This window comes from Rhineura floridana, chromosome 12 (genome assembly GCF_030035675.1).
Source record: "Rhineura floridana isolate rRhiFlo1 chromosome 12, rRhiFlo1.hap2, whole genome shotgun sequence".
NCBI lineage: Eukaryota > Metazoa > Chordata > Lepidosauria > Squamata > Rhineuridae > Rhineura > Rhineura floridana.
This window is the reverse complement of record NC_084491.1, coordinates 16,149,718-16,166,445: the sequence shown is the minus strand read 5'-3', so window position 1 is coordinate 16,166,445 and position 16,728 is coordinate 16,149,718. Positions and strand designations below refer to the sequence as shown.

Here is a 16,728-nt window from a genome sequence, read left to right as displayed (position 1 = left end):
AATAGCTTCGTAGGCCTCACTGCACAAAAAAGTCTTTAAGATACACCTGAAAGTGAAAAGTGAGGATGCCTGTCAAACCTCTGCCAGAAGAGTGTTCCATAGCATGGGATCAGCTACACTAAACACCCAACTTCTGGTTGAGGCTAGTCAGGTTTCTGTAACATGGGGCCAACTAACAGTGCTCCTCTGGATGATCTCAATAATCAGGCTGGGATATAAGGGCTTGGGAAGTCCTTAAGTTATCCTTGACCCAAGTTGTTCAGGGCTTTGTATAGCTACCCAAGAGCCTTAAAACTGGCCTGGTAACATATGGGCAGCCTGGGCAGATGTTTCAGCAGAGATGTCACATATTGTCAACTATTATGGGCCTAGAGTCATCTTGCTATATTGTTTAAGTGGTTGCCATTATGGGTGGATGAATTTGTCAGTTTCAGTTTCACTCTGTCTCCAATGTTTCCAGTCTTAAATTTGCTTTAAGTAGCTGCCATTAGGAGTGGACAAATCTGTCAATTTCAGTTTCACTCAGTTTCTAATGTTTCTGATCAGTTTCTGATTCAGTTTAATGTTTCTGATTCAGTTTAATGTTTCTGATTCAGTTTAATTGGCCACCATTGGGGTGGATGAATCTGTCATTTGCAATTTCGCTCAGTTTCCATTGTTTCCAATCTTAAATTCAGTTTGCTACAGTTCTACATCAGTTTGTATTTAATAAAAAAAACTCCCCATGAAACTTTGTCAGCATTTTATTGTGCATTTCTCCTAATGTACATGTTTGTAAGCAATTTTTGCTAAGATAATGCATTTTTGCATTTTATATTCACAAATATATGTATTTTTATGCACACTTCTATTTAATGTGCACATTTCTTTTGGTTGGAGCAGTACGTTAACAAAATGTGAAGAAGAGCTAATTTCAAAGGCTAGCTTTTTTCAATTCGCATATTGTTTTGGGAAGTGTGCATTTGGTAGATCTGCATTAAGATGCAAACTGAACCCAATATCTCCCCCATTCCACCATGCAGTAAGTGAGCTATGTGGCCATACCATCAGAGATCTTGTTTACACCTACTTTAAATGGGTAAATCATAGAGAAGCAACCTTGCCACTGACCTGTTGTTAAAAACAGAGGCAAATGAGAACTTGGCACAGAAACTGGACACAGGCAGGGAATATGGACAGACGGGGCCAAATCTGAAGTAAGGAGAGAGAAAAAGAGAGATTGGGGAAAAAAACCTTGTGAGGCCAATGGCTAAGAAGTGAAGACTTATCATGGGCTGACTGCTCAGCCCCACCCCCTTGCCTCAGGGGACCTCAGTGTGTTTCTGCTCCCTAAAAGGCAGAAGCTAAACGGCAACACCATGGAAGGACAAGGACAGGAAATGCTACCTCTGTGTTCCTTCCACCAGAGGGACACTGTTATTTCTGTTCCTGATAACAGACATGTGCGTGAGATTGTTATTGCAAGAGTCCTTTGTAAGCCACTTTGAGAGCCTCTCAGGACTATAAAGCAGAATATAAGTATTCTCTATGAATGGATAAAGTAGCCCCCCTTCCTACTTTAGGAGATATTATAGTTGCCTGTACTTTTCAGTGTAATGAAAAAATGTGACGTGGAATGTGTTCCCATCCATATTTACACATTACATTTCAGGCCCCCCAAGGGAGCTGAGGGTAGTGTACATTGCTTTTTAATCCCCCCTCATTTTATCCCAACAACCCCTGAAAGATAAGTTGTAGCTGAGAGACAGTGACTGCCACGGTCACTTTGTAAGCTTCATGGCCTCTGGGGATTTTAAGCCAGGTGTCTTCTGCCCTAGCCCAACTCTCTTAATGCTACTACTACCCTACTCTTCATGTGGGACCACATCCATAGTCCCCAATCCAAGTTAAAGGTTCTAATTTTGGTGTACAAAGTCCTATGTAGGTTGGGACCAGGACACTTAAAAAAGGGTCTTACTCTTTATATACCCAGCTGATCACTGAGCTCTGCAGCTGAGGGCCTCCTGCACATAGCCTCTTATCAGGAGATACGTTCCACACAACATAGGAAGTGGACCTTTAGTATTGTAGTACCAGCACTTTGGAATTCCCTCCCCTTAAATATTAGACAGGCACCATCTCTGTTATCTATTCAGCGCCTTACTGAAAACCTTATCTTTCAACAAGCCTTTCAAGTAGAGACCTCATCTCAGTCTGCATCTCTATTGGAATTGCTTTTTAAGATGTTTTTAAAGCTGGGCTTTTTAAAGCTGTTTTGTTTTAAGATGTTTTTAAAGATGTTTTGTTTTAAGATGTTTTTAAAAATGCTTTGTTTTTAAGATGTTTTAGAGTGCTTTAGCATTTTTGTTTGCTGCCCTGGGCTCCTTCTGGGAGGAAGAGCAGGATATAAATTAAGTAAACAAATAAAATCCCAAAGTCTGTGCACTTCCCACTCTGTCTTAGGATAGTCCTCTTTCCTGATTTTCTGCTTAATGCCTGGATATTGGGGTGGGGGCAGTCCACCTTTCCCCTCCGTGTTTTAGTATATGTTTGTGAGGTGTGTGTCTGTGGACAGCTCTTATATGACATTTATATTTTATGTAAGCTCCCAGCAATCTTAGAAAATAATTTAAACTGAGAGAGAATTGCCCAAGGCTATTCAGGAAGGTTGATGAACTGAGAAGATATTTGACCCATGCCCTCCCCAACCCTAAAAATACTGTCCACTGTACTATGTTAGACCTCATTATGGCTAAAAATGTAGTGGGTGAACGAGATCACCGCATAAAACTACCTTACAATGAAGGTAGTTTTACCTGCTAGCTCAGCATTGTCTGTTAAAGGGATGGGGAGAGCCTGTGGCTCTCCAGATTTTGTTAGACCACATAATACCTGACCATTGACCATGCTAGATAGGGCTGATGGAAAATGGAGTCCAACAGCATCTGGAGGGCTAAAGATTCCCCAGCCTTGGTCTATCATGACCAGAAGTTGATCTCCAAAATCTCTTTCCCGGCGCTGCTATTGAGATCCATTGAGTTGAGATGTTAGGGACTAAACCTGGGTCCCTGTGCATGCAAAGCATGGGGTCTATCACAGAACTACAGCCCCTGGAAAAATCTGGATACACTTATCAGAGCACCATTCAATGCAAAACCCGGTTTTGCTGCCACATAACATGTGAATGTCCCTTTGACTCAGGCACAGAGATATAAATTGTAGAGTTGCATTTGTGATTAGTGCCAAATACTTCCAGTTTCTTTATGCTAGGGTGGGAGCAGTCTATGTCTCTTCTCTTTTATTCTTTCTTTTTGTTTTATTAATCCTAGTACAGCTTTCCTCACTCTGTCCTCACAATGGAAGCTTCAGTCTATTGTATTTTGCCTCGCTTGTCTTTGGGCTAGAAGGTTTTCAAGATCTCTGGTTTCCAATAGCATTAGGTTTTGCTTTGCAGGGCAAATAAATCCAGGCAGAAGTGTCATTTTAATCTATTTTAATTGACAGTGTGCTTTCAAAACAGTCTGTTGATCTCTCCCGGTGGATTCTGCCACAGGGCACAATCATATCGGTGCAAAGCAAGTAAATAATAACAGACACAAATTTTTAAAGTGGAAGATGTCACACACAGTCTCTCTTTCTCCCTACAGATTCTTCTTAAAATTTTTCCTCAAGTGCAATCAGAATTGTTTGAAAACAGCCGGGAACCCTCGAGATATGCGACGGTTCCAGGTAAGTGTTATGGGATTCGCTGCTAAGTAAGTTGTCTGTCTTTTTGCTCGTCACCGACACTGCGAGTAATAAACAAGATGACAGTAAATGATAAATCCCATCATATATTGTTAAAGTTTTTCAGCATTTGTCGTGTTTAATCCTTGCTTCTCCCCCTTTCCCCTTCTGAATGCCCAAGAGGGGAAGTGATGTACCCTGCCAACCAGCGATGTGTATTTGATTTGACACCCAGAAGCAAAGTACTTGCATGTACATCTGCACATAGCAGGAACTGTGTTCTTGATACTTTGACATCTCTGAATTTTTCAAAGTAGCTCTGTCTGTGTGCCATGCACAAGAACACCACAAAACACACACATATAGAGAGACACACTATTTAACATGCTCAGATTCTTCCATTCAAGCTCTTTCAAAACGGCAGCTGATCCAGGCATGGTCACTTTAAAGATCTTGCATGGTAAAAGCAACAAGGCCCATGGGACAATGACCCAGCTGCTTTGCAGGAAAATCTGCCACTGGTTTCATCATAGCTGTCGCTGATGTATTGAGAATACCAGCTAATAAAAACACAGAAGGAGGTGAAGTGTGTCAAGTTGGAAACATTGGGGGAGGGAAAGAAGAGGAGGGGGGTGAGGAGACATAGGCACTAAATCTCATCTCTCTTTCTCTCTCCTTTCTACACTGAATTGTTTAAGGCTATGTACAGACGTAACACTTTCACAGCAATTCTCTTCTTCCCACTATAATGCCTCCAGCATAACCACTCTCCTCTCTCTGTTCAATCCTGCTACTGTAGCTTGATAACCATACAACCATAATGAAAGAATGAAGACAAAGTCTTGCTGCAGGTGGTTTTTAAAGGTGCTGAGAGTAGGAGACTGGGTTGATCCTTCAAAAAGAAAAAAGCTTGGAAGTTAGCTTTCATTCTAGAGAGAGGGATAGAGAACTCGCTCTGTTACTCAAATCTGGTACAAAGCTAGCATCATATGGTCTAGACAATAGTCCCTGGCCATCACATTCTGGACAAATTGAAGTTCCTGGGCTGTCTTCAAGGAAAGCCCCCATATTGCAGTAATCTAATCTGGAGATTACTGGAAAATCAGTGTACATTTCTTTATGTCCCTTTGCATTTGAAATTGGCACATTATATACAGTACACCAAAGAGAATCCATCTAATAATCTTCCATGAAAATTAGGGTGGTGGTGCTTATATGACAACTGCATAGTTATTTCTCAGTTGTTCCTTTGATTGCTGATGCCTTCTCTTGTGGAATCCTGCTAATGCTGTGCCCAAAGTAGCTGTGATGGTGAGCAGCCTTTGAGGACATTTTAGGAATGGAAGGCCTGGTGTCTGGCTTCAACGTGCATCCACACTAGGAATGGAATCCACATTTCGGTGCTAGTTTGATCTTTGCTCTGTCAAACTTCCTACCAGTACCAGAGCGCTGGCTGGGGCTGATGGGAGTTGTAGTTCAAAAAAGTAACTTTTCCAAGCTCTGCGTACCACTTCGTAATGCATGGGTTCTCAACAAGGGGGGAATTCCCCCCGGGGGGGAATTTTAGGGTTCTGGGGGGGAATTGGGACCACTATTCAGCAAAGTGTGATGTCCTGTAGATTATGTACAATCTGTAAAATTGTAGTTTGTTTTTAATTTAATCTGCGACATTCAATAAAGTTTATTGAATGTCACAGATTAAAATCGATTCTTGGGAAGGGGGGAATTATATTCTGAACAATGGTGAAAGCGGGGAATGGAGCAAAAATGGTTGAGAAACACTGTCGTAAGGGATCAGTGTTCTCTATTTGCGATAAATACCAATTGGGTTTTTTTTCCACAATAATATTGATATTAATATCAATATTTTAAAAAACATCATTTTTCATAGTTTTTTTAAAAAAATAGTGATAGTTTCCTCAAAATATTGACATTGGTATTTTGAGGGTAATATTGACATTAATATTGATATTTTTGAGGTGGATTTTTTAAAAAAATCTGCTTCTGCCACAGAAGACCACTAGAAAAAAACCCGATCTACAAGTACAAAAAAAGTGAATAAATAGGAAATCAGGTATCAAAATTGAATTTTGCAAAATTTGAGCACATCCCTAATCCACACAATAAATCGACACTGGAGAGACATGAGGGTATTTAAGCTTGCTCTGCTCTCCTTCAGCCTCTTCATGTTTTAGGTGTCCACCTTCCTACCCTTTATTTAGTTCGGGCTTTGCTGGTTGCTGTTGGGGGCTGAGTAGGAATGTTTTGCTTTTCATCTAACTGGCGTGGCTGGCAGGTTTTTTTTTCATCAACACTGTAATGATTTAGTGGTAGATGCAATGAGGGCGTATTAAAAAAGTTAACCACATTGGCATGTTGGTGTGGGAAGTTATCAGGTAGTTAAGGTCTGGTGAGCAGGCCTAGGCACATTAGACTTACCTCAGGGGCTATGGGAACTTATTGGCAGGGTAGGGAGCACCTTTTGGGGGAAACTGTCACGTCCATCCAGAGTTTATTTGCTTATTTTTACATTTATATCCCCCCTTTCCTCCAAGGAGCTCAAAGTGGCATACACAGTTCTCCCCCTCCCCATTTTATCCTTACAACTAGGGATGGAAAGATCTGTCAATTTCAGGTCTCTCAATTTCTCATTTTTTCAATCTTGAATTCAGTTTTCCACATTTCTGCTGCAATTTGTGGTTTTCTTTGAAACCGAAATCCTCATGAAAATTCTTCAGCATTTTAATTTATTTATTTATTATTTGATTTATATCCCGTCCTTCCTCCCAGCATGTGAATTTATATTAATAAACACATTTTTGTAGGCAGTTTTGACTAATGTATACATTTTTGCCAGCAATTTCTCATCATATAATGCATTTTTGTAAGTTATCTTTACCCGTATATTCATTTTTATGTACACTTTCCCCTAGTATATGCATTTTTTAAAAGACTGGCTGGACAAAACTGCATCACAACATTTGGATAAGTGCGAATTTTGAAGTATGGCTGTGTTTCTGTTCTCATATTGTTTTGGAAAGTGTGGATTTGAGAGATTCAGCTTGAAAGGCAAATTGAATGAATATTCTTGCCCATCCCTACTCACAACAATCCTGTGGCATAGCTTAGCTTGAGAGGCAGGGACTGGTTGTGAGTCCCCAGGAGTGGAACAAGAAGGTCACCCTATACACCTGAAAAGGTGGGGATTAAGGGAAGCGATAAATGAAATGCTTTCACTCACCCTTGGCAAGTTTAGCTCACCCACCATTGGTCATGATCAGTTTGTATCCTGCACCAGGGCTGCCTACTGCAGATCTGTTGTGTAAAAATAAATAAATATGGCCCAGCTCACCCAGCCTTGTGTCTTGCCTCCTTATTTCCCAGTATGGTTGCAAACACATCCGGTGGAGTCCACTTGTTCCCAGCACTCAAGGCAACGTGCCACTGACCTGGAAAAAAAATGCAAGTTTTACCCATGGATATTGCATCTGTTGTGACATTGTGTGCCATTTGGATGGAAGCCAGTGGAGACTGGTAGCTCTGATGTCAGTGGGGCAGTGAATCTGCTCTGGGTTTTAGTCCAAACTTTCAAGGAGCTGTCCAAGGTACAGGACCTTGAAAGTTCTGACCAAACCCCTGGAGGAGATTCACTGCTCCACTGACGTCAGAGCCACCAGGCTCCACTGTTTGCAGCTGCATGAATATTATTATGGGAACCTCTCATTTATTAAAGTTTGAGATTTAGGGCTTGGATTGAAATCTGAAGAGGGATTGCTTAACGCCTGGCCTATACATGCAGTAAAATCAGCTGGTAAAGTCTTGAGGTGGTAAAGTAGATGGCACAATTTGGCAGAGTCTGATTTTGGACTCTGCATGCACTTAATAGCCTTATGAGGCTGCCCCTCTCTAGATTATAAAGTGGTAAGTCAACCCTGCTGCATTGGGAACCCGCCTGTTCAGTCTCATGAGTGGAGTCCTTTACTTCAGCCCCAAAGTCCTGCCCTAGCCATGCAACTGGTACCATTTCAGAATGCAGGGGGGGATCCATTTTTGAGTGCTGATCATGTTACAAATAAAAAGGAAAAAAATCTCCCTGCAAGTAGAAACTAATTCAGAAACTCTCTCTCTTTCACAGGTCTCCCCTCCTTTAAAAATATGTATAGATAATATTTATTTAAAAATATGTTTTGTAGAATTTAAATAATGTGACTTCCCCGTCTGCATGCTGAAGCGACACAGTTCATTCTGCCACCTCATTCTACTGCACTGTAGACCAGGCCTAAGAGGGGTCATTTTCACATGTACTTTTTCTGAGGTCTTTCTGGTGCTCCCCACTAAGGAAGGATCTGTCAATTCTGGTTCTCTCAGTTTCTCATTTTTCCATTCTTAAATTCAGTTTTCCGCATTTCTACAGCCATTTGAGGTGGGTTTTTTCCCTTAAAAAAAAACCCACCCCAAAATCCTGATGAAAATTCTTCAGCATTTTAGTGTGAATTTCTCCTAATAAACACAGTTTTGTATGCAGTTTTAACCAATGTACCAAGAAATTTTGACCAATTTGCAAGCAATTTCTCCTAATTTATTTGTTGTATGTAATATATATATTGTATGTATATTGTATGTAATATATATTCTGTTAATACAACATTTTATATGTTGTTTTCACAAATATATTTAATTTTAATGCACACTTTCCACTAATATATTCATTTTTGTAAACATTGGTTGGAGAACTGCATCACAAAATTCACATTAGTGTGAATTTTGAAGGATGGCTGTGTTTCGGTACTTATATTGTTTTGGAAAGTGTGGATTTGAGCAATTCAGCTTGAAAGGCAAATTGAATGAAAATGAGAACTGAATCAAATTTGTCCACCATCCCTAGCTCCCACTACATACTCTCAGTGCCTGAGGATTCCAGGATCCCACATTAACATTCCAAATGGTATATAAAAGAATAAGAGAAAAAAATACTACTTATTTGAAGGGTTTCAGGCAGACAGTGGTAAGAATTCCATGCAGGGTCAAGTGTTTTTGATGTGAAAATCATCCCAAAGTATCAGTAATGCTGTCACAGTCCAAACAACGCATACTCATTCATATCTTTCATCCCATTTCTTTTGTACACTCTACATCAGCAAAAGATAATTAATGTGGCTCAGAGATTACAACTGAGGTCACAAAGGATGCTTGTCAATCCTAGAAATGCAAGACCATCTCAGAAGTGTTAAAACATGCAGATTTTGTAAATGTGGAATGAAAGGAGAAAGGGGGATATTTCTTCTTGTTCTTGATTTAATTAAGCAGTTTTGAAAACAGAAAAGGGGGAAAAGAGAATGATCTGAGTGATTTTTCTCAGTGCTAGATCATATAAAGATCATATAATTGTCACAGCCATTTATTCATTTATTAAATTTATATCCTGCCCTTCCTCCCAGCCCAGGGTGGCAAACAAAAACATTAAAAACACTAAAGGTAAAGGTGTCCCCGCACTTGTAGTGCGAGTCGTTTCCGACTCTTAGGGTGATGTCTTCCGACGTTTTCAAGGCAGACCGTATATATGGGGTGGGATTGCCAGTTCCGTCCCCGGCCTTTCTTTACCCCCCAGCGTATGCCGGGTACTCATTTTACTGACCACGGATGGATGGAAGGCTGAGTGGACCTCGACCCCTTTTACTAGAGATTCGACTTCCTCCTTCCGTTGGAATCGAACTCCGGCCGTGAGCAGAGCTTTGGCTGCGTTACCGCCACTTACCATTCTTTAGAAACCTTTTTTTTAAAAAAAAATAAAAGAGCTTTAAAAACAAAAGATAATTCCAACACAGACGCAGACTGTGATAAGGGCTCTGCTTAAAAGGCTTGTTGAAAGAAGACGTGTCGTTGGGTGGCCATGTGTCCTTCTTTACAGAGTATAGTCCTCTGTTTGAAGGACTGTCCAAGGGCATTCCTCTATTTGAAAGCTGTGGAACAGGGATTTACATTTATATTGCATCTTTCCTCCAAGGAGCTGAAGGTGGTGTACATGATTCTCCGTCTCCATTTTATCCTCACAACACCCCTGTGAGGTAGGTTAGGCTGAGAGGCTGTGATTGCCCCAAGTTCACCCAGCAAGCTTCATGGCTTCATGGGAATTTGAACCCTGGTCTCCCAGGTCCCAGTGCAACAGTCTGACCATTACACCACATTGGGCTACACATGACATTACATATACACACACCATTTTGAAATCCCCTCCCAAGAAAGGTTAGAGACTGGTTATTTTTTTAGATGGATGCTTAAGGCATTGTTATTCCATCAGGCCCTTAGTGTATTTTGAACTTACTTGTTTTCATTTTGCCTTTCAGTGCTTTCCTTTTAATTGAGATGTTCATCACATCCACACCATGCATTTAAAGGACATGGCTTGCCCCAAAGCTTACTTGCTTGGTTATTTATTTATTTATTTATTTATTTATTTTGTATCCTGCCCTTCCTCCCAGCAGGAGCCCAGGGCAGCAAACAGAGCACTAAAACACTTTAAAACATCATAAAAACAGATCTTAAAATACATTAAAACAAAACAGCATTAAAAACATTTAAAAAAAAACAACTTTAAAAAAGGGTTAAAAAAGCTTCCTGGGAACTGTAGTTTAAGAAAGCCAGTGTGGTGTAATGGTTAGAGTATGGGACTAGGTCCTGGGAGACCAGGGTTCAGATCCCCACTCAGTCATGAATGTTGCTGGATGACGTTCAGCCAGTCATAGTCAGTCTAACCTATTTCTCAAGGCTATTGTAGTTGCACTTTCCAAAACAATATGAGAAATGAAACGCAGCCATCTTTCAAAATTTGCCCTTATTTGAATTGTGCAACGTAATTCACCAACCAACCAATATTTACAAAAATGCATATATTGGGGAAAATGTGCATAAAAATGAATATATGTCTGACAATAACACAAATATGCATTATATGATGAGAAATTGGTTGCAAAAATGTGTACAGTGGTGAGAACTACCTGCAAGAATGTGTTTATTAGGAGAAATTCACACTAAAATGCTGAAGAATTTTCGTTATGATTTTTCTTTTTAAAAAATGTGAAATTGCTGCAAAAATGTGGAGAACTTAGGCCACATTCACACCAGAACTTGAAAAAGTTACTTTTTTAAACTACAGCTCTCATCAGCCCCAGCCAGCATGGCCACTGGAGTGGGCTGATGGGAGTTGTAGTTCAAAAAAGTAACTTTTCCAAGCTCTGATTCACACCATACATTTATTCCACTGTTATTCCACTTTAAATTCCACTTGAAGTTATTCCACTTTGGCTTCCCCCAAAGAATCCTAGACACTGGAGTTTTTTAAAACTCTCAAGGTGCTCAGAGCTGTTAGTAGACTCCTATTCACTGCCCAGAGCTACAATTCTCAGAGAGGTTTAAGAATCAATCCCTTTTTCCAAGGAACTCTGAGAATTGCAGATCTATGAGGGGAATAGTGGTCTAACAACTCTCAGCACCCTTCATAAACTCCAGTTCCCAGGATTCTTTGGGGAAAGCCATGACTGTTTAAAGTGGAATAATAGTGGAATAAACAAATGGTGTGAATGTGGTCCCAATTGAAGCTTGGAAAAATGAGAAACTGAGAGAACCAAAATTGACAGATCTTTCCATCCCTAATAGTCAGTAAAGCAGTCCCTTAAATATATTGGTCCCAAGTTGTTTAGGGCTTTCAATGCTAAAAGCAAAACCTTGAATTGCACCTGGGAGGATAGTAGCAGCCAGTCGAGCTTCCTCAGCAGAGGTGTTATATGGTGTTGATGCCCCAGTCAGCAACCTAGATGCATTCTGCCAAGGTCACAGTGGCCAGGCTATCTCAGTCCAGGAACGGGCACAGCTGTCTTACTAACCAAAGCTGGTTAAAAGACACCCCTAGCCATCGAGGCACCTGTGCCTCAAGTGACAAAATTGGATCCAGGAGCACCCATTGACTACATACCTGTTCCTTCAGAGGGAATGCAACCCCATCCAGAACAGTAACAGTAACTGATCTATCTCCCAGACATGGGAACCACTCACCCACAGGGCCTCTGTCTTGCCAGAGTTTAAACTCACTTTATTGAATCTCATTCAATCCACCACTCTGTGGGCTGGTGATAGAGACGTGATCTGTGTCGGCTGGTGATAGTTCTGGAAGAACATCAATATTGTCCCTTGTCCTCTATGATTGATTGGGAGGAGGCAGAAAAGATAGACTTCATCAAGGGAGGAACCACACATTACTACAGGGATGGGGAACCTGAGGTCTGGGGGCCAAATGTCTGACTCTTCCCAGGACACATACCCTCTTCTGAGGCCATATCCCACACCCGCCCTGTTTTGCACTCTCCGTGAGCATTTTTGCATGGCTGGAATGTGTCCTTGAATTAGGGATGGGATCCGCTTGTGGCAGCTGATCTGATCCAAATTTGGCAAAGCAGCATGCCACTCCATACCTTGCCTGCTTGTTTCCACTGCCTTCTTCCTTTATCCAATTTGATTCCCCCAGCCCTGCAAGGGTAGAATCACATTTTAAGGGCTACAACCACAATGATCAACTTTTCTAGCCTTGTCAATCAATCTCTGTAGTGTTAACCCCCAAAACACCCTCCACCAGGACCATCACTAGGCACATATCCAGGTGGCTCCATCCAGGGAGAGGAGGAGGTGGCTAAGGTGGGGGACCCTGATCGTGGATCCTGCGTCCTGGCTGACCGAAAGGAGGAAGAGGAGGCAGAAAAGGAGATGCCCCTCCCAGGTGGCAGGAAGGAGTGATGTAGCACTGGCTCCTCCAAGCTGGGCTAGATTGCAGAGGAGAAGGAGGAAGAGAAGACATCCTTTTGCAGGTGGAGGTTTGGGTGGACTCAGCAGCTGCAGTCAGAGCTTGTGCGTTGTGTGGTCGGAAGTCAGGGAAATCTGATCTCACAGAAAAACCACTGATGTCACAGCAAGCATGCTTGTGTCGCATGCAGAGTGCAAAATCCGATGAGAAATCCAAAGTAATCTGAATCCTCAGCTACCCTTACCTTGAACTCTGATAATGCTCCTTGTTTGCCTGGATGGAGGATATAGAGGGTTGCGTGTGTCTAGAAACTAATCTAATTGACGAAGGTAAAACTCACATTTGTTCCTCTGCCCACGTTTGCCTTTAGCCCCTACCAGCGATACCATGGCCTCCATAGGTTGCTCAGAAGGGAATGTGGCCCTGAAAGTGGTTCCTTATCACTTCATTACTGGATACATTAGGCTGCCACCAAAAATAGCATCTTCGTGTTGAGTTCTCCCTCAGTCACCTTGTAATGTGTAGCAGCACTTACCGTGAGACATGATCAGTGATGTGACATAAGAGTAATTTTTCCTAATGAATAGTTTTCCATTACATATATATTTTATGGACTTTTTTCATTTCTATCAAGGCAGTATTTCATAAAATTAATTGGAAATATAGTGAACAGTTACAATACCAGTCAAACTGATACCAATCAAACTGCACACATCTGTAAGGATCTTTTTTTAGTTGTCTATTTCCAGGTTGTATGTGTGTGTCATTTTAGAGTTGTAATCAACTAAGTTTTAGTCAGAGTAAACCCCCTGAAATCAATAGACATTACTAACATGGATTCATTAATTTCAATGGATATGCTCTGAATAGATCTTAGTTGGCTGTAACCCAATGTCACAACTTTTGGACAGACTAAATCCTGTATGTTAACAGCTCCCAGAGGTTTTGCTCTACTGCACTTAAAATTTAATCAGTGTAAGGGAAGTGTACACTACCGAGCTATCAAAACAATAGGGTGATATCTAATACCTGTCCATTGATTCAAGTGGGTCTACTCTGTGTGCTAGATATCACCGATAACTTCCAAGTAAAGCTCTGGGTGTATTTAAAGATAGCATTTCAATCATGTTACTAACAACATAAGAAGAGCCCTGCTGAATCAGGTGAAAGGTGTGTCTAGACCAGCATCCTGTTCTCACAGTGGCCAACTGGATGCCTATGGGAAGCCCACAAGCCAGATCTGAACGTAACAACACTCTCCCCATTTGTGATCCCCAGTAATTGGTATTTGGAGGCATACTGCTTCCGACTGCAGAACATAGTCATAATGGTTAGCAGCCATTGATAGCCTTATGCTATCCACTATCAACTACTTTTGACTAGTGAGGTGGGGAGGAAGCTTTTCAGATATTAACGCAGCACATAAAATAAGCATGGTGTAATTTTTAGTTATGTTTGCTAATTTTGTTTTAGCTTGATTTACTTGTTTCTGCAATAGTAGCATATTCTTCCCATTTACCCCACCACCATTTCCCTCAAATTCCCTTCTTCTTTTCTAGAATGTAATCTCATAGGGGCAGGGACCTGTATTCTCTTTAAACATGGTGGTGGTGATAATGATGGGAGAGGGCCTTCTCAGTGGTGGCCCCCAAATTATGGAATGATTTCCTTGACGAGGTCCGCCTGGTGCCAACACTGTTATCTTTTCGGTGCCAGGTCAAGGCTTTCTTCTTCTCCCAGGCATTTTAGCATGTGTTTTATATTGTTTTAAATTTTTAAATTGTGTTTTAAATTGTTTGTTTAAAAAAATGTATTTTAAATTGTATTTGTTTTTAGTTACTGTAAACCGCCCAGAGAGCTTCGGCTATGGGGCGGTATACAAGTATAATAAATAAATAAATAAATGATGGTTAGTGATTATGATTGCAATAATGGGCTGTACTCAGTTATACTCAGAGTAGACCTATTGAAATTAATGAACCTAAGTTAGTTATATCCATTCACTTTAATACATTTACTCTGAGTAGTTGTAGCACGTTTAGGGATGTGGGAGAAATTTAATTCAGTTCACATTTAAAGGCAAATCTATCAAATCTGCACTTTCTGAAACAATGAACCAAAACACAAGCATCCTTTGAAATTCACACTTATCTGAATTTTGTGATGCAGTTCTTCAACCAAGCAATGTTTATGAAAATGCATATATTAGGTAAAAGTGTGCATAAAATGAATATATTAACAAAGATAACATACAAAATGCATTATAATAGGAGAAATTGCTTGCAAAAATGAGCACATTAGTCAAAACTGCATATACAAATGTGTTTATTAGGATAAATTTTCACTGAAATGCTGAAGAATTTTCATGATTTTTTAAAAAAATCTGCAAATTGCCGCAAGAATGTGGAGAACTGAATTTAAGATTAGTAAAATGAGAAATGGAGAGAGCTGAAATCAACAGATCCTTCCATCCCTGCCCATGATAAACCTGTTAGACCGCAGTTGATTTAGAGTGTGGTAAAACATCAATGAATGCGAGGTCATCACTGGGATGTCACCTTTCGGTGTGAAACTCCATCCTCAAAACCTGTTCCACTTCACAATCTGTACTTGAATGAATCTCATCAGCTTAATGCATCTTAAGAATTCGTACTCGCCCCAATTAATCAAGCATTTTCAGATTGAGGCATACTGGAATACCTAGCCCTCCCAAATCCAGTGATTTATTACAAGATTCCTTGTGTGGATGAGTAGATCCTCCATATGGATCTAGCATGTTTGAATGCAACCCCCCTTGTGCATGTGGGATGGTTGGAACAGACTGGGCCAATCTGTGCATTCCAGAGCTCTGTATGTACATCATTGTACATATATGGTCTGGGAGCAAATGGTCTGAATCATTTCTTTTCCCCCCTTCATGGTTCTAATTTGGGAGGAGGAAGAGGCAAAGGACATTTCCTGCAAGTTGTTAAATTAACCGAGTACTGATCCTCTAAACTGCTTAGGAATATTTGAAAGCTCTGTAGAGACAAATTGTTGAATCAGGCATTTTCCTCACTGCTTCCAAAGCTCTTCTACGGTCAGGTTTCACAACAGTAGAAATTACACTCTATTATACCCTTTTACTACAGACCAAATAATCTGGAATGCATGCCACACACTCTTTAGAGTGTTCTCCCTATCACTTCATATGGTGGTACAGATGCATATATAACTTGTTTTCTCCACCCATTTATTCACACAAATGGGTTAAAGGAGTAGAATCTTTCTGTTCTGTACTGAGTTCTTCCTTTCACACTATTATGCTAATCACTGAATTTTGTTCCAAATTATTTAATATGCAGTGTTTTCACAAGACCCAGGCCACCTTCACACCATACCTTTATTCCCATATTTTTCCACCTTAAACAATCATGGCTTCCCCCAAAGAATCCTGGGAAGTGTAGTTTTGTGAAGGGTGCTGAGAGTTCTTTGGAGACTCCTATTCTCTGCACAGAGCTACAATTCCGAGAGTTCCCTGGGAAGAGGGACTGACTGCTAAACCACTTGGACAGGGCTAGCGCCAGGCATGACTGGGCCCTTTGGCACCAGCCTGCCCTGGGCCTGAGGTGCCCACCTGCACATCACACCTACCTCACCTCACATTGTGTCACATGAATGATGTGTGCATGCCTGCCATCAACCAAGATGGCAGTAGGGGTGTCAGCCCCTTAGGGACACCGTTGCTGCCATCTTAGTTGAAGGCAGGCATGTTTGTGCAGCACGCATGGCATTCTCAAGGACAGGAGAGGTAGGTGGGGCATGTATGCAGGCATATTGAAGCCTTCACTGTCTGTTTTGGGGGGATGCCTGGGAGCTCCCTCTCTGATCTGCAGCAGCGCTACCCTCCCACTCTAAGGAGGGGACCTTCAGGGGCCCCTCCGGGCCACAGGGGCCTTTGGCCAGGGCCTGACCTGGCCACCCCCTGGCACAGGCCCTGCACTTGGAGAATTGAAGTTCTTCTCCTTCTGGCACATGCATCTCCTCTCAGCCTCCTGGCTCTCACCCAGGACTCCATCCATCACTCTGGCACTCTCCCAGGGCTCATCCCCAAAATCTCACAACAAAGAGGGAAACTGCTGACATCATCCTAATCTCATCACTCTAGACTTGTTTTTATGGGCCGGCACCAAGGTGAACAGAGTTTCCTCAGGCTGCCCATAGGCTGTGTCCCATTCAGCAGTCAGCTGCAT

At 41.4% G+C, this 16,728-nt stretch overlaps 1 protein-coding gene across 6 annotated transcripts in view; it reads left to right on the top strand.

Annotated features, from left to right (window-relative positions):
• Nucleotides 1-16,728, top strand: part of EBF2 (EBF transcription factor 2) — a 378,097-nt gene that overhangs the window by 266,402 nt on the left and 94,967 nt on the right. For all 6 annotated transcript variants that reach the window (XM_061592314.1, XM_061592315.1, XM_061592317.1 and 3 more), the window contains one exon: nucleotides 3,627-3,708. In XM_061592314.1, the coding sequence (XP_061448298.1) occupies nucleotides 3,627-3,708 (82 nt within the window). The remainder of the gene's footprint in view (nucleotides 1-3,626; nucleotides 3,709-16,728) is intronic.